Here is a 19,523-nt window from a genome sequence, read left to right as displayed (position 1 = left end):
TAGTGTTCCTGTCAAGACAGTCAGTGTAACATTTCAAATGCCAAAACCCAGAGGAAAAATTCACCATCCTTTCAAATTTTGCCTAAACTGAACCAGTGGTTAGTTGTTGTTTTGAGGGCCCACATTTGTCCCTTCATCACAACTATGTCTTAAAAAATTTTACAGGAAACAACAAACAAGTTAATCACAATTTAAAGAAAAAATGGATGATACAATGGTATGCGAAAACATAAAAAGACAGAAAGATGTTCGATTGAGATGTTAAAATATCTGAAAGATGGATATCAGCCTGATATAAGCTCACAGGCCCACAAAAACATCTGTCTGTATATCCAGACTTACTATGCTGGTGCCGAGCTCCTCATCTGTGATGTCCAGAGAGTCTCTGTGTCTGTTAAACCTCCAGCCTGTTCCATCTTCACACGTCCCCTCCCAGCGTTTTAGATGAGACACCTGTCGGGTCTGAGACGGACGGCCCTTTTTAGGTCTCTTTGACACACACTCATTCACTTTAACTGTGTCTCTTTCACACCGACAATAACTTTTACAACAAGAACTTTGTATTTACAAGAGTCTTATGGGTGGCGTAGAGCTCCTGCAGGATTTGGTCCACGATGGAGTTGGTGAGATAGGAAACCACTGACAGCTTCACTTCTCTGCAGAAGATTGGGTTAGAGGAAAGGGAGAGACAGCCGGGAGGAGGTTTGGTAAAAGTGAGAGCAAATCAATAACCTACTTATCAAATTCAGACTTATTGATCTAACCCTCTGCTGCTACATCTCGCTCTTACTCTAAGGCTCGGTGAATGTCCTGCGCTGCTCTTTCCATCAGGGCAGTGCGAATGGCAGAGCGAGGGATGGACACACGCTCCGAGACGGATGAGAGCGTTGGACTCAATTGCTCTGCCGCAGAGGAAGATAAAGGACAGAGCTCACGACAGAGAGACACCATTGAGTCCACAATCACCTGCAAAGGATGCCACTGTTCAGTAACTTCGTCATTTGTTACAGATCACGTTGTTAAAAGATGCCATCAGACCTACCTGAAGCTCCTTGTCTGCAGCTTTGGCGAGTTCACCAGCAAGAGAGTCCAGTCTCTGCCGCACTGGCCCGTCCACAGACAGCACATGAGCCAACTCACACAGTGAAGGGTAGAGCTTGGAGCATCAGAGAGAAAAAATGTATTCAGATTGCTGTGCGACAGTAATGCAGACAGTGTATTCTAATACATTTCACATCACTCACAGCACGGGAGTTCCTGGCCTCTTTTAGCACTTGTTTAGCAGCTTGAATCTCCTCCATCTCTCCGACACCTCGTAAAATACACACCTGCTGCTGGACACGCACACAGAGGCGCTCCATCACCTTGGAAACAGACAGGCAGGGGAGTGTTATCGGCACATATACGCAAAAAACAATCATACACAGAGGCTAAGTGCAGACATAAACACACCTGTTCGGCAGTGCTTGTGACCAGGCCTTGGTGCAGCCTTAGAGCCTGCCTCTGAGAGAAGCGCTGGGTCTGGTTGTTCCTCACCAGAGAACGCTGGATCTGCGCACCAGAGAGGCAGCAGAGTTATTCTCTGTCTGAATATAATGATGAGCACAAAAACATGAGCGGACAGACAGAAAAAGACAAAGTAATGATGCAACAGACATGTTGTTGCAGCGGAAACAAAGTGAAAGGATGCAGAGAAGACACTGCTGTATCATTTATCTATATTTAGGTCATTTATTTATCTGGTGAATCAGAAAGTGCCACCACTCTGCGTGAAACTGTATTGATTTCTTCAGCAGCAGGATTTTTATGATAAAAATGACTCTGGTGCAATAGTGCCTCAGATCTGCTCTGTCTTTTATCTTTTTGGATGCAGTTTCTCTGTCTGACACTTTTAAAGGCAGGTTCATGTTTTTAGCCACAAGCATGGCTCTACAAATTTAGTACAGACATTCATGTTCCCCAGAGGATGACAAAATTACTTTTGTAACCCCTGGACTCTTCCTCTAACGCTACCATTAGGTTGACATTTTGAGTTTTTGGTGAAATATCTTGACATCTGCTTGATGGATTGGCCCAAGTTTGTACAGCCGTTCATGTCCCGCAGAGGGTGACGCCTACTGGTTTCCGTGATCCCGAGTTTTCTTTTAGCGTCACCATGAGGTTTACTTTTGTGGTTAAAACTGAAATGTCTTGACAACTGTCGGATAGATTGCCATGAAATGTGTTCATGCATCACATAGGATGATTAATGATAACTTTGGTGTTTAGTGCTAATTAGCAAATGTTAGCATGCTAACACACTAAACTAAGATGTGTTAGCATTGAGCTCAAAGCACTGCTGTGCGTAAGTACACTTGTTCAAGACTATCTTAAAGCCCTAGAAATCTTGGTTTCAATTATTATGCCATTCTCTATAACAATAAATATTAATTACTATATGAATTAATCAAAGATAAAGTGTAGGAAAATAAACATTCTGAGTTACAATTCATTAAGAGTTTAACTCTCAAAAATTCTGTTCTTCTATTTCATCCAGACAGTGTGGTTTGATCAACGTAGGCGAACGACAACACAACTGTCATCCAATTTTAATTCAAATGTTGCTAAACTCTGATAGGTGCACGGAAATTTGTGACATCACCTTGTTGTAACTCAGCCCCGCCCATTTCAAACCAGTGAGAAAAGCACAAAGAAATGCAGAAAATCTCTCATGTATAACTAAAACTGCTTTAACTTTGGCAGAAAGGTGTGTGTCCATGTAGGACACCATTGCTCATAGTAAGAGTATGATCGAGAAAATAGGTTTCTGGGCCTTTAAAACAATACGCACAATAACTTATGGTTTGCCTGTCTAAAGAGATCTAGGCCTAAATCTCTTCTCATTTCTTATCCCAGTCACTTGATGCAATGATGGTTCAAAATAATGCAAGATGCAAGACAACATGATAACGACATGTTGTTGCCAACTAGTGATATTTCTTCAAATCTCCCATATTTTGTTGAATCTTTTGAATTTAAGTTTTTATTTCTGACAATGACTGTGAGAATGATTGGTCTCTGATGTCAACCTTGGTCAGTGCCTGCTCTGTCCTCTCTGGGGCGCTGCGGTACGCCTGGCTGATGTCACTTACGGGTAGAGGCATGTACTGCAAGGTGAAATTACTGAAGGAGGAAAGATCAGAAGAGGAAGGAAGAACAGGAAGGGTTGAGTTATTGCAAGAGAAAGTAACAGACTACAAAGAGAAAATAAAGTAGGTTACAGATTCAAGGGTTAGTTAAGGTTAATATCCCCAACTGGACTGAGCTCATCCAAAAATATCCCTCCTATGCCATGTGGCGAGTGAGTAATACTTTGATCTTTGCAACCATGTCATCCTTAGCCTAAAGGTAAGTCTGGACCATTTAAGATAGCAAAGTGGAAAACAACAATTTGCTTGGCTCACATTGCAAATTTCAACGTGTTTGAATGTCCTAAAATAGAAGGCAATTCTATCACGACTTCTCAAAATACCATTCTTGCAGCAGGTATATAAGGTATCCTCTCATTTACTGACTGGCGCACATGCATGAAATACCTGTCTATGACGTTTTAATTCTCTTACTGTTCAAGTGCTCGGGCCACATCGAGAAATCCTGCTGCGGAGGTGTTGTTGCGATCCCATGTCACACTCCTGCAGGACACAGTTATGAGTTGCATTGAATACAAACCCCCATATATTGTAGAACATTAATTACACTGCAGAAAACACAGACATCCACTCCCTCTAAATCATCCCTTCTTTCCCCTTACTGCATTTATTTCTCCCCTCATCCCCCTGGTGACAAGTAGATACTGTCATTCATGGATTCACCCACAGGATGTACGTGTACTGGCAGCTTCACCTGAGCGTGGTGTTGATCTGCAGGGCTTTGCTCAGCATCTTGGCTCCGATGTCGTCCATGTTGTTCCCGCTCAGGTCAACTTTTCTCAGGCAGGTGTTGCTGCCCAGAGCGTTGACCAGCACGGTGCCCCGAGAGCGCAGGCGCGAGTCAGTCAGGGACAAAGTCTGCAGGGCCTGTAGAGGGGGAAACAAACAACAAAGGAATAAATGAGGTAGATGAAAAAAACAGATAAAATTGAGTTAGGGGAAAGAACAGGGGACTGAAGAGAACAAAGTGTGGTGATGAAATTTACTGCATAGTGATGTGACTACTCACCCGCATGACTTTACATGCTGTGTGTATGAATTATTTACAGTATGTGTGTTTCATGATATGGACACTGTACCCACAAGGGTAAAAGAGAAACACTAATAATTCATGATACAGAGACACATCTACAGTGAAACATAATGCACGAATGATGTGTTTCCTATTTACTTAACATCATTTCTTTTCGGATTTGAATGGTATTTTATGGAGTAAAAACCAATGCCAGCAAACTGTTAATTTTGCATTTAACAGTATGTTTTTATGCCTTTTTTTCTGTGTTATCACTCACACATTCCTCCTCTTGTATGAGCTGAACCAGCTTCTGCAGGACTTCATCCAGAACCCTGCAGATACAAACCGTGGAGACAGAGACGAGACTGGATGAGCTGGCACGAGTCATTTCCTGCCGCTTGCAAGCTGCCTGCCCGAGGAGCGGCAGCCGCTTATGAAAACGGAAGTAAAATCACAGATATATTTATTCAAGCTGGCACATGCTGCGCACACGCTTGCTTTTGCAAACACACAAATAACTGCAGTAAAGTGTGACATAGAGCACCAGCAGCACCTGTTTTTGATGTTGAAGTTCTTGCCGAGATGAAGGTGTTTGAGGGAGGGGTGTCTGGAGAGGGCTGGCAGGACTGTGAGCAAGTCTGCATCGAGACCTGTCAACACACAAACACACACACGCTTTATCCATTAGCAGCACACTTAAAACTCGGTTGCCCGAGGACAAAAAGTCAAGGTCACAGAGGGATGTGTTGCAGCATGCCACTGTACCATTGTCTGAGATATCCAGAGTGCCGATAGAGGAGACTCTGGGGAAGAGTTCCTGGATTACAGCAGCCCCTGCAGACCTTAGCTGAGGCGAGAGACACAGCCAGAGAGAGGGGGAGACAGAGGGGAAGACCAACATGTGCACAGACATGAATCAAAGTCATTTTAGGTTCTCTCTTTGGGGAATAGTTCTATTTTCCACAGTGAGATAAATTAACCCCTTTTTTATGAGCTTCACCTTGCTTGTGATCAGCAGCAGCTCTGCTCAGTGGTAGAAAAAACACTTTCTGCTATGTGTTAGCTTAGCATTTGTTTGTTTTTTTTGCTTACAAAACTAAATATACATATCCTAATTATCTGGAAGAGCTGTTTCCGCTGTTAGAGAGCAGCTGTAAGCAGCAAATTCCTCCACTTTTAATAGGTGATGCTACTGATCCCACAGGAATCCAGCCATCAGTAATGGAACTTAACTAAATACATTTACTGAAACAGTGTTTCTAGGTACAATTTAGAGGTACTTGTGCTCTACTGGAGTATTCCATTCATGCTACGGTAACAATACTTCAATATGTTTCAGAGCAAAATATTGTATTTCTTAATATCACATTTATCTGACAGCATCAGTTACTACTTAATTCAAAGTTTAATATTTTACACACAAAACATGTGATCATCAATCCAATATAATATATGTAATGTGACACTTACCTGCATAATGAGTACTTGAACTTTTAATAATTAATTACATTTTGCTGATAATACTCCAGTACTTCTACTTAAGTAACCTTTTGAGTTCAATTGTTTTTTTGGGTTTTTTTTGGTACTTTTACCTGATTACTGTAAGGCTAATATTCACTCTCCTCTTAGCTCTGATTTTGGTCTCCACCAACTCTTGAGGGAAATATCTGACTCTTTAGCTGCTCAATGCTCAACTATGTTCACCAGCTTGTCGCTAGCTTTGTCTGTCTGCTGTGTGGTGCTAGGCGGGAAATGTACACTGATGAGAGCAGTGAGAGTGAACCAAAACTGTAAAGTTTAGGGCTGCAAATCAAAACAATTAAGTACAAGATGCTAAAACGTTCCTTAGAGTTGAGGTTAACTGCCAAATCAGGTGATTCTCTCTGGGTTCATCACTACGAGCAACATATTCTCCAGTACATATAATCATTTGATCAGTTGTTACTATAAAATACTGATTATAGCTGCTTTAGGTAAATGATCTGAATACTTGCCAGTCGGTGAGTTAAGCTAGGCTAAGGTCATGATTCAGGATACCTTTCATTCACTTTCTTGCCAAGAATTAGACAAGAAGATTGATAGCACACTCATGTTTATCTGTTAAATATGAAGCCACAGCTAGCAGCAGGTTATCTTAGTTTAGCATAAAGACTGGAAACAGAGGGAAACAGCGAGCCTAGCAAAATCTGTCCACCAACACCTCTAAAGCTCACTAGTATTTTGTTTGCTTAATCCCTATCCCTTTAACAAAACAAACAGTAGAAACAAGTTTCATTTTTATGCAGGATTACGTGCCAGCTTATTTCTTGACCAGGAGAAATTGCTTCCTGAAGTCTTGTCATCACCAAACCAGTGGAGATGTATGGAAATGACTTCTCCTGGCCAAGAAATAAACATAAAAAAGTTTAACTATTTCTTTTAACTTCATTTCGAGACGTGAAAAATGCACCCAAGAATTTCCTATACCCTGGATGAGAAGAGAAAAAACAAACCATCCTTTTAACTCTAACGTGATGCCATAGATGAACTCTTACCTCACAGCCACTGATGTCCAGATGAAGGTCATTGATATGAGGATTGGAGGTTAACCCTGTTAGGACAGCCCTGCGGATTCAGCAAGAAGAGAAGTGGTTGACAGAGAAAGGACGAGGAGAGGAAGCAATAAAGGCTCAGCTGAGCATATCTATATACATCAAGTCTGCCTTCATTGCAGAAGAGTTTGGATAAAAGGGAGGGAAGAAGGCGATACCTCAGAACATCAGGGGGCAGCTTCATAGAGGCCAGGCTGACATGAGTGAGGCTGAAGGCTGAGCTGAAGAACTGACGGAACAATGGCAGCGTGTCCTTCACTTTTCTATTGGATTAAAAAAAAACTGAGATGAAAGACTGGAGAAGTGAGGAGATAACAGAGAGAGTGGGATGGGATGAGACTGGCCACACAGAAGAGCTGAAGTCATATTGTTGACATGCTGGGTAAATATGAGTAAATATGCAGTGCTGGGTGCAGAGCACTGACATAGAATGAGAAACAGAGTGAATATTGCTTTGGTGTAAGAGTGGGGTCAAATGATAGATAGCTCTGCTTAAATATTCATGAGTCTTATCTATGCAGACAGTGCCGAGACTTCTCGTTTTAAACGGCAGAAGACACACCCACAGAGAGGAAACACAATGTTCCAGTGATTCCCACAAAGCTCATTTCTGACTTCCCATTAAGTAAGAGATGATGATAATGGCAAACAGAAAGAGAGAGAGAGAGGGCAGGATGAAGCCTTTAAGGTGAAGTAAAGAGGATATCTTCCCAGATTTAGATTTGCAGCTGCCTTCATTGTTTAGGTAATCTTAAAGATATGACTAACCTGTGGGAGAAGGAGTTTTTGGAAAGATTCAGAAAGGAGAGATCAGCACAACACCCCCTCAGAAGAGCCCCAAATAGCTGCATGAGACACAGGGAGGAAACAGTTAATCTGGTCTGAGGGTTGCACAGACATTTAAAATTGCACATAAACACTTGAAAATCCCCAGACATTAAAAACTTACTGAGTCCACAGAGCAATCTGTGCCTGACAGATCCAAATGAACCAGGCAGTTGGGCTGAGACAAGAAGAGATACAAGTTCTGCAAATGGAAAGTGAGATGAAGAGAGACATCATATTAAAAGTGGTGTATAAATGGAACAGTGTGTTTTGTTGTTTCCAGATGGGTTGTGCTTTCTGACCGAAGCATCCTCCCCGGAGAGGACCCCTGGGTTCTTGCTCAGGTCCAGGTGCAGGAGGGAGTTTGAGTACTCATCACTGGAGCACAGAGCCTGAGAGAGAGACACTACTCCTGAAAGAGAGAGAGAGAGAGAGAGAGAGAGAGAGAGAGAGAGAGAGAGAGAAGGAGGGGGGCAGACAGATAAAAGGAACGAGAGAGAGGGGGGGAAATATTACAAGACAGAGAACACTCTCAAAACATTTTGTGTGCTTACATTATTCATACACATCTGCAGCAGGTATCAGTGGATGCAATGTGTAGCAGTGCACAGTATCTGCCTGGTTCAATGTAATATTTAAATTCTCCACTGGGTACATGGTAAGATGAGACAGTAACAGGAGGCATGCTGCGGGGCTGCACCAGACATCATAAGTCAATATGGAGACATAGCAGGATGAAAATGTGAGACAAAGCTCCTCGCAGGAGAATCATCTGGATCTTTGGATGTTTTAGATTCCCTACCGACAATCTAAGAATTAAAACAGTTGTGGGTAATTAACTAATTTCTACCTGATTTTGGTGAGTTACTGTCATGCACTGTGGGAAACTGTGGAAACACTTTCTTGACATTACTGAACTTTGAAAAGGGAAAGCAGAGAAGAAATTAGAGTGGGGAGGGCCCAAACCTTTGGAGGTGAGTGAGGTCTTGGAGAGGTTGAGGAGACGCAGTCCCTTGCTAAGGCGACACACCTGCTGGATTAAGTTGGACACACCTATAGCAGGAATACAAGAGAAAGTACAAAAATTAAGTTACAGAATTAGATTTAGATTAGATTTGTTTCTCAGGACCCTGGGGAAAAAAATGTAAGAGTAGCTGAAATCACGCTCTCGTTTATTTTTGTTTTGTCCTGTTGTACATGATTATTGGATTAAAGTAGTGAGATGGTTTTCCAGGGTACTTAAGAAAAAGATAAAACCGTATAGTTCTCGGCCATCTTTGGCTGTTCTGAAACAACAACAAAAAAAAAATTGTATAGCCATTAATGTGGGGCATGGTCACAGCCAAAAAAACATTACACTCATCTGACCCACCATGTTTTAAAACATGCTGAAACAAGACGCTTTTTACCATTCAAATGTAAAAGCTTTGCTAATCTAACTCTGAGACAACTCTGAGAAGTGTTTTGGATGTCTGGAGGCCTTTCTTTGACTATTTTTAGAAATCATTTTGTCCATTTAATGATTTATTCTAAGGGGTGAAGCCAAATCCCAACCCCCTATATCTTTGATTTTTTTTTTCTTCTTTTAAGTGTGTATGCTCTTTTTGTTCTTGTTAGTTTTTATGTCTTTCCTCTTGATCTGTAAAATAGAAAAAACTGAAAATTAATTGCATATTAAAAATTTTAGACATTTCTGCCCTGGACCTCAGATCAGCTAAATTAAACAACCAAAGAGAAGCTGATTTTCCATTTTACCTTGGTTGTCCAGTGAATTGTGGGCCAAGTTGAGTGAGTGGATGACAGAAGCAGGGTTTTCTGAAAGAGCAGCCGACATCTTGTGTGGGAAGTCTCTGCAAAATCAACAGTTATGTATGGAAAAACATGCAATATGTTGTAAATACAGACAAGCACTAGGGCGACTTAGCATTGCACTTTCATTAAATTGAGGGACTCATAAAAGACAGAATTAAAACTCACGATTTTAACCCAGCATTCTCCAGAGTGATCTCCTCGAGGCTGGAGGATTTGCTGACTGTATGCAGAACCTGCTCCGTGACCTCAGACCCCTGACACAAACAGGAAACATTTAAACTTTTCACCTTTTTTTTCATGCTTCAGTGACTCAACAGCGACACATAAAGTTTACACTTACTATACGCAAGTCTTTGCAGTACAGTTTAGTGAACCAGGTGTTGTATGCCATTGATGCGACAATCACCGCCAAATCCCTGGAAAAGATAAAGATGAGGTAAGTAAGGCAACACATTTAGGATGTAATCATTTTTGACCACTCATGCCTCTTTTTCTCTCTCACCTGCTCTCCAGGTGGCTGAAGTCCAGCAGGTTAAACTCTCGGTTGTCCTGGGAGTGATAGATGGTGTCCACATCCTAGGAGCAACAATCCCCATGAGCCTGTTAGCTGCAGTATATGACCCCCCTCATTTTGTGCACAGCACTGTGTGTAACACTCAAAAGCACTCACAGTGACACAGGCACAGTCCCACAGCTCTTACCCACTGCACTTCCTCCTTGCAGCTGATGCCATTATAGTCGCACAGAGCGGCGTAGGTCTCTGAGAAACCTCCTGAGAGAGGCGGGCAGGAGGAAAAATCAGGGGAGAAAACAAACAAAAAAAGAATCTTAGATAATGTGAACAGCTGCTTCCTTCAGCGATGAGGGGAGAAAAGGGAGGAAAATGCACACAGACACATTTGTCCAAATGATCAATCTTTTATTTGTGTGATGAGGAAATTAATAAAAGAACATCTGGGAGAGCTTTTGTGAAGTATGCGAACCAACTTCCACTTGTTTGTGCCAAATGGTGCACATGCATGCGTGTGTGCAAATTCCCATATTTGATGATAATGTCTCCTTTACCACAGGCCCTCTGGGTTTCCACTGAAGCCTCTGAGCTGGGTGAATACTTCCTGCTGCCCTCAGAAAGGTCACTGTCTGAATGACAGATGGAGGGGCTGCAAAGATGAAAGAAAAACACATACTGTAAGGAATCATTTATCTTTAGATTACTGGGTAAATAAAGGTCAGTCTTCTTTAAAGTTTCTGATTATCTTACGCTGCACAGATATGTGACACTTACGCAAAAATGGAGTTGTTGAATATTCGAGACAGTGCGAAATTAATATGGCTGACCACATGATTGAGGTGTTCCCGTGATTCAAACCTCAGGGTGAAGCTGGACTTGTCAGTGTCGATAATAACCTACACAGAAAATGGAACTGTAAGCAATTTACAACAGAAGACAGAAACTTGATAAGAGAGTGTTGACAGATTCGGGGCTATTTTGATAAATGCATTTAATGCTTTTTGTCATTCCTTGAAGGCCAAAGTGTAAATGTAACCACTAAGTTATACAACTTCTCAGACAATCAGTCAGACATAACAAGGGAGCGGCGTGCATGCAGAGTTCAGTACTAGTGTTAAAATTCACCTGGTGTTCAGGATGAGAATTCAAAGCTCGAATCTCCAAGAAGTTAAATGTGGTTTCAACCTGTTGTCACACATATAGTCGACAAAGTTAAGGTTTCAGCCGGCATTGAGGAAGAAAAAGCTTTATACTGTGAGTGGAGACAGAGAGCAGTAAGAAGTACCTTAGCAGGTATCTTTGGCGCCAGGAAATAGAGGCGCCATGTTGTGAGGACCTAAAGAAAGAGAATAAAGCAAATTGAATCAAGATTGCGGAAAAGTTCACTGCACAGTCACACTCCCCATGGAGAGAAAACAGTCCCAGGAGTTTCCATGGTAATGATGAGAGGGAAATGAGGAGTCCTTTCCATATTCATGTATTGATCCAGCTAAAAGCCCTTTATGACAGAGACACGTTGTCTGACATTAATAGATTAACAAACTGCCATACAGGCTGAAAAATGACGGCATGTTGTAACGTTTTAATCACATTCTCACAAATACAAGATGTTATTTCATTAGCATTACATTACTTCTGCTGTGGGCAAACATCAAAGTGGCTCATATATTTAATTTGCGACACACACAGCGGGGCTTTCGGCTCAACAGGCAATCAATTCTGGTTGTTCAGCATCTCCCCGGATCTTCAATATAAGAACTTAAAAGGAAGAACCACACATTTTCCCTCTCTGCCCTTCAAGTGACAGGATCTGTTCCAGAGACAGAAATGCTGGTCATGCTGGGTCAGGATGCCAAATTAGCATTTTCAGTACAGTACCTCAGCTAATTTGGTGTCTGCAGTCCAAGATGCAAGGTAAGTTTTAGAGCAATCTTGATGTGAGTTTGGACGTGACGATTTGAAAGCAAACCGAGACTTTATTTGTGCATCTCCATCTGAACGAGCACACACAGCACTTGTGTGACTGTTCGCACTTATTCTCAGCATGAAAACATTTGTGTCATGCAGCTGTTGGGTGAATCTGATTCTGCCCCTGATTCTTGTTCATGAGCAGCAATTTCTTTTTAGAAACACACCCTAAAAAGTCAGTGTCTCTCCCCATCAAGGCAAACTAAGAATAGAGACACTTTGGCATTTCGCTGATCTCCACCAGCCCCTTAGTACTGCCCTCTGCTCTTTTTCTTCTCCTCTTCTGCTCCGTCGCTTCCAATCATTTACTCCATTCCCTCTGATGGCCCCACTAAAACACTCCCTCAAGACAAAGCCCCCTCAGTACGTCGAAAAGCAGTAATTAAATTACAGCTCGCCCACTCCTGTTGTGTTTTTTGGAGTGAGATGCTTGACACAGCCCTGTCAGAACCACACGCTGACAGCCATGTACACCCACACGGCAAGTGAGGTGTCTGAAAATGTAGTCACTCAAAGTGTGCATGTGAGATGGAGTGAGAGGGGAGAGAGAGAGTAAAAGAGGGTGTGAGGAGGATCTGCGTTTCACTTCAAAGACTGTCTGAAGGAGTTGATTAAAAAGACCAGATTGTATCACATTACGGTGATGAGTTGGGGTTACGGGTGGTAGTTAAGAGAGAGCGTACGAGTAAATAGGAGTAAATCATACTGATGCAGCAGGAGAGGGAGAGAGACACTTATCAAAGTATTCCACATCAAAGAGAACACACACACATCATGCTTATTATGGCATAAAAATATGCAGGAGTGCAGCAACAGGACAGATACTATAATCTTCTCTTGTTTGACAGTTTGGGTGAGGCCTCTGTAAGAAATCATCAAGATAAATTCATGTATCTTGGCGAAGCTGCAGTGTCGAAGCACAACCATCGATCAAGACCTCAAGTGAGCTTCGACTCATCCCAACCACTCCTTACTTCGAACCAATTTTTTTCTGTGCAGTATGAACACAAAACACATTTAAGCTCTGCTCTCCCCAAAGCGCTAACAGAGTGTGATTGATCGAACTCCAATCTCCTTTTCCGTCTTCTAGGAGGACCCAGCAGGAGCGAGAACTCTTGCTTCCCAGTTCAGCTTTTAAGAGGAAGCAGTAAATGAGACATGGATTGGAAAGAGATTATTGAAAAGATGTTTCTGGCAGATAGACATATCAAAGTGTCTGAATATCAAAGGCTGTACATGCAGAAACTCTCCTAACTGCCCGTCCTCGCAACACGATGAATCATTAAAGCATCCACTGAGTGGAAGCGCTGCTCTGCCAAGGCGATGCTTGCTCGGCTGGGGATGAAAGCTCATTGGTTCATCAGGGGATTGCAGGAGGGGCAACCGGAGTCACTGGTCTTTTAAACGGTATAAAAACTACACTGACTTCACGGCAGTTGGACTGGAAATTTTATTTTTGTATATATTGCTTATACACACATGTGGTTTAGTCGCTGCACTTAAAGGAGCACTCAATCAATATAACCTGCTCTGTATATGTATGTTACCTGTGTGATGAGCTCCAACATGCGTTAGGTGTCTGCTTGCATGTACATGTCTGCTGTATTCTAAAACCATCCTTCCATGGTCCGGTCTAAGTTCTTGGTCCATAGTGTGAGAGCTGATTGCCCTAGATTGTATCCAGATAGCTGGCAGAGCTTCACTCACTCAAATAGAGATTTCATATCTCTGTCCCATATTCTCTGATGAAAGCACCCCAGAATCAAAGGCTGTGAGCTGCTCAGCCCCCTACTGCCTCCACAGTGAGGCTCACAGACACAGAGGAATCCACAGCCGCTTCCACTGATACTGTCAATCCAATATTCATCCTGCCAAGCCACCAACAGCAGAGGGGCAGCAGTGGTAATGCACTTAGTAAGTGACCACACAATCGAGACAATCGCCCTCACTGTTAAATCATGAAGAGTTTCAGGCCGGATGTCCAGTCTCCTCTGCCTGTCCAACGTTGTTACAGAGATCCATTAACACTGCGGTGGAAGTTAACATCAAAGACACTGTACATACATGATGCATGCATCAGTTTGTCTATGTAGCAGGATCAGGGAGTTAATTTACATCAGCAGCCCAGTGTTAAAGCTGAGCCCAGCCTTCAGTGAGCAGACTGAAAGCAGCAACTTACCAGTATTCTGTCCTCTGTTTTGCCATTTTTGGTGTCAAGCTTAATGCCACGAACAAACTTGATAGATGATTTATCAATAATCTTCCTGATGCTGTCTGCGGATCAAAAAAATGACATATGGATATGTGATGTTAGAGATATATGCACAAACAAGGCCCTTAAAAGGAACATATAAGTGTTTTAACATGTTTTATCGCATTAATAAAAAAAAACATATTACTGAAGGTTCTTAAAAGCATACTGCAATGTTTTAAATTTCTGATTTAGTTTTTCCTACTTTCCAGACAGCCGCTGGTTTTACTCATTTCAGTGCAGAAAAAGAAAATCAACTTGCCGAGACTAGACTAGACTGGAAGCTAGAGATAGGGAATTTATCATAGAGAAAATAATGTCTGCATTCATTTTTGTTATGTTCCGTTATCATTTGGTGGTAATGTAAATGAACAGGAAGTCTATATTGATTTGAAAATTATGCACTGCGCTACAACAATAACATCACTTTGATGGACATAAAATTAGACATAATATTCACTGTGCAGGATCACCTGTCACTGCACCTGGTTTTCTTTTTTTTTAACGCATTTTGCCTTTATTGGATAGTGAAGTGGCAGACAGGAAATAAGAGGAGAGAGATGAGTATGACAACAAAGGTCCCTGGCAGGAATTGAACCGGGGACATTGCGGTTGTGTGGCATGCATAGTAACCATGAGGCTGCCAGGATGCTCCCTGCAAACTGGTTTTCATACAGTGTTGAAATAGCCTACAAGGTACTGGTCTAACAATTATCATGGTTGGCACAAATATGAAACACACATGATGCAAAGTTAATGGGATAAAAAGGCCGTTGATCTTCTAAGTTGAGATCACACACAAATCAAACCAGGCTGACCTTTAGGTGGACAGGCCTGTATCCACATCTTCATTTATTAACTGAGGGATATGTCAGGTTTGTCATTTGAAACAGACCTGTCGTGGCATTTCAAATGATATAATAATCCAATGAACTTGAAGTCTGAATATATCCTGATGATTACAAATAAGTTACAAACCTCTTAAATGCAAAATGATACAATCTGCCTGAAACAGCGGAGCAAAAAGACTGAGAGGGTTTTAGGATGTGCTCTGAAACATAATTGCCTTTAGTGAGATGATGGGATGAAAGATTGGATTTCATGGATTGATCACTGATCAAATAGGAAACATAAAGGATACTTCTCATCTGTTTTGCTCATGAGTTCACCACAGTGCCATTACAAAGCCATTCTATTTTGTGGTATCATCAAAATGGTGTACAATATGCTCTAGCGTCATTTCTTCCTCACAGGAGAAACATGACACATCCATGCATCGGTGTTTGTGATTCACCGAGAACTGTTCCTGTCAAACAGCATCACCATCAGTGCTGTGACCCCTGACTTGTATACAGTATATAACCTGCCTGCCATGCCAGAGGAAGCGTCTTACTCATAGGGTGGGAACTCACTGTATGGACACACTATCACAGTACAGTAGCTGGCAGGAATTACATGATTCAGCCTCTCCATTACTGTGGCTGCACAGGAGCCCAACCGATGAGTTTATGAGCAAATCAATACTAAGCTGGTGGGGTTTGGCACTGGATGTGATGCAGTCACACTGGACAGAAAAACATCTTTTTCTTTTTATTTCTAAAGCTTCATATTTGCTTCATATAAACTTTTAAATACATTTTGTCCCCTATAACTTACTTTGTAAGTGCTTTATGAAGGAATCTTTTAATGGTCAGTATGAACAGGAGGAATGACTACAGAAAGAAACACATGTGTCGATGTTCATTTGGGCACCTGACTGTTGTTTTAGGAATTGAAAAATTGTAAACCTATCCTTAAAATGCATTTACTCAAAAACTGTAATTACATGTAATTTTCAGGTACTTGTTCTTTACTTGAGTATTTCTACTTTATGCTACTTTATAGTTCTCCTCCACCAGTTTTCAGAGAGAAATATTGCACTTTTTACTGCAGTATATTTATCTCCATCAGCTTTTACAACTTTGCAGACCAAGATTTAGCATGAAAAACACATGATCAGTTAATAAAGTGTGGTGAATTATGACAGATTAAATTACTTAACAGTATATAATGTAGTTAAAAGTAGCATCAACTTAACCTGCTACAACATTAAAATGCTGCTTACAAATGAATGCACCTGTAATAATAATCAAATAATATCATGACACTGACAGAGTCCATTCAACTACAAAAAGCAGTTTCACTTTTGACACTTAAAGTACATTTTACTGATGATACTGTAACTCTTTAAGTAAGAATGGGGGTCCTTTACCTGTAATTTACAGTATTTTTATACTGTAGTATTGCTACTTTTACTTATGTAAAAAATCTGAATACTTCTACTACTACTGTTCAAATGTACATTGTGGTAGTATCTCAGTGTTGGTAGGTTAAAGAACAGCTTATCTTCTTTCCAACGCCCCAAAACATACATAAATGCTTTTCTTTAAAATATAACTTCTAACTTATTCATAATGATGCTTATTAGCCATATAACGATCACCCCTGTAGGAGCGAATACAGTATGAGAGCCACGGATGGCAACACTGGACTGACAATAATCTTAGTGCATCCAGAGAAGAAGTGTGAACTAAACTCTCATTCAGACGACCTTGTGCAGGCCTGTAGGCCACCAGGGCCCCGGTGGCCCCGGTGCTCCTCCTGTCAATCAGTAAGTGCAGGCATGGCAGGAAGAGGCGGTGCAGTGCCCAGCAGGTGACTGAATCAAGAGGCAGGGATTCCACTGGATTAATCATCACAGTGCGCCTAATAGAGGCATTAGGAGTAATTAACACAGCAGCAGAGTCCCTGCTACCCTGAGCATGTGTGGAGTGGGTGTCTGTGTGTGTGTCTCTGTCTTTTTGCGCGTGCGTTGCGGGCGCGAGCGTCGGTGATATTCAATTCGCGGCTGTGCTTTGACTTTGACATGTGTAAGCTGTTGCTGTTTGAGAAAAAAGGAACAAATATTTGTGCATTCTGTCGCACTAGGTTTGTTTCGCTCGTGCATTTTTTGTTGGCAAGATACGGTGAACATCTGCCTTTATCAGTCCCCGTCTCTTCACTTTCGCACGCACGCACGCACGCGCACAGTCACCACAACGCTCTGGCTGATATGGCTGCAGAAAAACAAAGATAAAACACTCAGGGGTTCCGGTTTACAGAGGAAAAACATACTCTTAAATAGGTGTGTTGGTTAAAAAAAAAAAAACGTACAGGGAGCAAAACGCTAACAGACCCACGAGTGCACATCATTATCTTCACAACGCCCCTTTTCCTCTCTGGCCTACGGCTGGGGTTTTTATTACCTGATCCTCCCCGAGGGGCATATTTAAAGCAAGGAATGTTTCTCCCATACTGTAAATAATTCATCTGCACATTAACTAATTCACATGCACAGAGAAGGGAAAAGGGCGCCCCGGAAAGCTTTAGGACAATATGTAAAGGTGTAGCTCATAACAATCATCCAATGCGTCTGTTCGGTCGCAGCCTCCGCCAGACGCGCGGAGGAAAAGCATCCCGAGCCTGAGCGCACGCACGCCGGGGGCGACCGCGGTTACAGCCCGCAGCAAGACAGGGAGCAAAATAACCAAGCAGCTGTCTTTACCCACCTGTGATATCCTTGCTCACACTCACGAAACCATATGCAGCGATCTCTTTAGTAGCCATGTCTGTTCCTCTCTCCTATGGCCACCCCCCTCCTCCTCTTCTTCACCTCCTCCCCAATGGCTCTCTCCCTCTCTCCCTCTCTCTCTTTCAGAAATGGACAAAAACGGTGGTCTCTCTGGCAGGCATTCCAGCAGAGCATCCGACAGCCCGACGCGCTTCCCGGAAGAAACCCTATGGATGTTGGGAGGCTGGATTTGGGAGCCACGGGAGGTGGAGGGAGGGACAGGGAGGTGGAGGGAGGGATGAGGAGGCGGAGATCACTGAGTGATAATGAGGCAGCCGTGGTTACCTGTGAAAGCACAGAGCACATGCAGGCTTAAAGGATAGGTTCACAGTTTTTCAGGTCTGTCTTAAAACAACAGCCAGGTGCCCATATGAACACTGAAGAGGTTTTCCTCATTGTAATCATTCCTCTTGTTCATACTGGCTACTAAAAGATCCCCTTCAAATGAAAGTGATGGGGGAAGAAATCCACAGTGTGTCCACACAGTCATTTTGTGCAAAGATGCATTTAAAAGTTGTTCTGAAGTTTATATGAGGCTTCAGTAGTCTGAGTTAGTCATACCAAGCGGATATCTGCCACATTTACAGTCTATTTAGCATTTCCCTCTTTGTGTTTCCTCAGACAGTGTTTCCCTGTTGAGCTGATAGTAACAAAAAGAGGAACTTTAGCACTAAAAAGACCGTAAGATTGAAAGATATCTACTTTATTTGACTCGTTTGGATGACTGAAGCTTCATATTAGCTTCAGATAAACTTTTAAATACATTTTTTGCACAGAAGGAGGACTGTGGATTTTGGGCCCCCATCACTTACATTGTAAGTGCATTATGAGGGGATCTTCTAATAGCCAGTATGAACAGGAGGAGTGATTCTGGCAAGAAAACCCTGTTTCAATGTTCATTTCAGCACCTGACTATCATTTTAAGACAGACTTGAAAGATTGTGAACTTGTGCTTTAAATTACAGAGAAAATACACTGTAGCTTGGCTGTGAAAAGTTGACTGAAACACCACAGATTATGATGGGAAACATTTGCTTTCTAGCAGTAATTCTAGGGCTTGCAGAGCCTATAGAAAAAAGTAGTAAAAAAATAATTGACTGGGGGGTAAGATTTCCCTCATTTTATTTACCAAATACATAATCTGTTTGCAACTGATTGGATTAAATTAAATAAAACATATTGCTCCCCAAAGAGAAAATAAGCATCAACGTCAGCGAGTATTGGATATGAGAAAGGAAAGTAGGACATACATAGAGCAAACAAGGAATAACAAAAGACAAACCAACAGCCTGAGCAAGTAGAAATGTATAAATAAAACTGGGAAAATGCAGGACTGGATTTCAGCATTGGCAGGATACAAAAAAACAACAGCATCACTATTTGTAACAGAACAAAAGAGAAAAAATTTCACATTTGCACAGAAAAGTTTTGTTTAGAAATGATAATAAATTATGAACTTAAGTTTTTGGGATCTTCACCTCTCTGCCTTTCTGTCCATCCCTGTGTTTTGCTGTCTGATGGCTCCGCCTGTTAACTGGATGACAGAGGAAGGAAATGTCTCCACCAAGATGACCATCTCTGTTTGGGGTGTTTGCTGTCTAATAGCCTGGCCAAAACTCCTCAGAACAGATACTATTATTCTCTGTCTCATAGCCTTAAAAAATAGAAATGCTGTGGAAAACAAAACTGGACTGAAAATATACTTCGTTTTAA

The 19,523-nt window shown here is 41.9% G+C and overlaps 1 protein-coding gene across 3 annotated transcripts in view; it reads right to left on the bottom strand.

The window, feature by feature from the left end:
- The window catches only part of LOC122988552 (capping protein, Arp2/3 and myosin-I linker protein 3-like), a 31,677-nt gene that overhangs the window by 9,467 nt on the left and 2,687 nt on the right, over positions 1 to 19,523 (bottom strand). For 2 of the 3 annotated variants that reach the window (XM_044360929.1, XM_044360930.1), the window contains 30 exons: positions 19,289 to 19,344; positions 17,749 to 18,095; positions 14,090 to 14,184; positions 11,228 to 11,278; positions 11,068 to 11,127; positions 10,717 to 10,838; positions 10,497 to 10,591; positions 10,133 to 10,203; positions 9,934 to 10,007; positions 9,772 to 9,847; positions 9,597 to 9,685; positions 9,375 to 9,469; positions 8,586 to 8,672; positions 7,922 to 8,031; positions 7,744 to 7,821; positions 7,563 to 7,639; positions 6,953 to 7,057; positions 6,738 to 6,807; positions 4,969 to 5,050; positions 4,757 to 4,853; positions 4,481 to 4,535; positions 3,883 to 4,055; positions 3,603 to 3,671; positions 3,069 to 3,162; positions 1,453 to 1,551; positions 1,245 to 1,364; positions 1,043 to 1,156; positions 791 to 966; positions 569 to 656; positions 343 to 462 (listed from right to left, as the gene is read on the bottom strand). In XM_044360929.1, the coding sequence (XP_044216864.1) occupies positions 343 to 462; positions 569 to 656; positions 791 to 966; positions 1,043 to 1,156; positions 1,245 to 1,364; positions 1,453 to 1,551; positions 3,069 to 3,162; positions 3,603 to 3,671; positions 3,883 to 4,055; positions 4,481 to 4,535; positions 4,757 to 4,853; positions 4,969 to 5,050; positions 6,738 to 6,807; positions 6,953 to 7,057; positions 7,563 to 7,639; positions 7,744 to 7,821; positions 7,922 to 8,031; positions 8,586 to 8,672; positions 9,375 to 9,469; positions 9,597 to 9,685; positions 9,772 to 9,847; positions 9,934 to 10,007; positions 10,133 to 10,203; positions 10,497 to 10,591; positions 10,717 to 10,838; positions 11,068 to 11,127; positions 11,228 to 11,278; positions 14,090 to 14,184; positions 17,749 to 17,806 (2,700 nt within the window). In that variant the 5' untranslated portion in view covers positions 17,807 to 18,095; positions 19,289 to 19,344. Of the gene's footprint in view, positions 1 to 342; positions 463 to 568; positions 657 to 790; positions 967 to 1,042; positions 1,157 to 1,244; positions 1,365 to 1,452; positions 1,552 to 3,068; positions 3,163 to 3,602; positions 3,672 to 3,882; positions 4,056 to 4,480; positions 4,536 to 4,756; positions 4,854 to 4,968; positions 5,051 to 6,737; positions 6,808 to 6,952; positions 7,058 to 7,562; positions 7,640 to 7,743; positions 7,822 to 7,921; positions 8,032 to 8,585; positions 8,673 to 9,374; positions 9,470 to 9,596; positions 9,686 to 9,771; positions 9,848 to 9,933; positions 10,008 to 10,132; positions 10,204 to 10,496; positions 10,592 to 10,716; positions 10,839 to 11,067; positions 11,128 to 11,227; positions 11,279 to 14,089; positions 14,185 to 17,748; positions 18,096 to 19,288; positions 19,374 to 19,523 lie in introns of those variants that run through there. The other variant, XM_044360931.1, reaches the window with a different exon arrangement.

Source organism: Thunnus albacares, chromosome 9, assembly GCF_914725855.1.
Source record: "Thunnus albacares chromosome 9, fThuAlb1.1, whole genome shotgun sequence".
Classification (NCBI taxonomy): domain Eukaryota; kingdom Metazoa; phylum Chordata; class Actinopteri; order Scombriformes; family Scombridae; genus Thunnus; species Thunnus albacares.
Note: the sequence above shows the minus strand (reverse complement) of the source record. Positions and strands in the feature narration are given on the sequence as shown.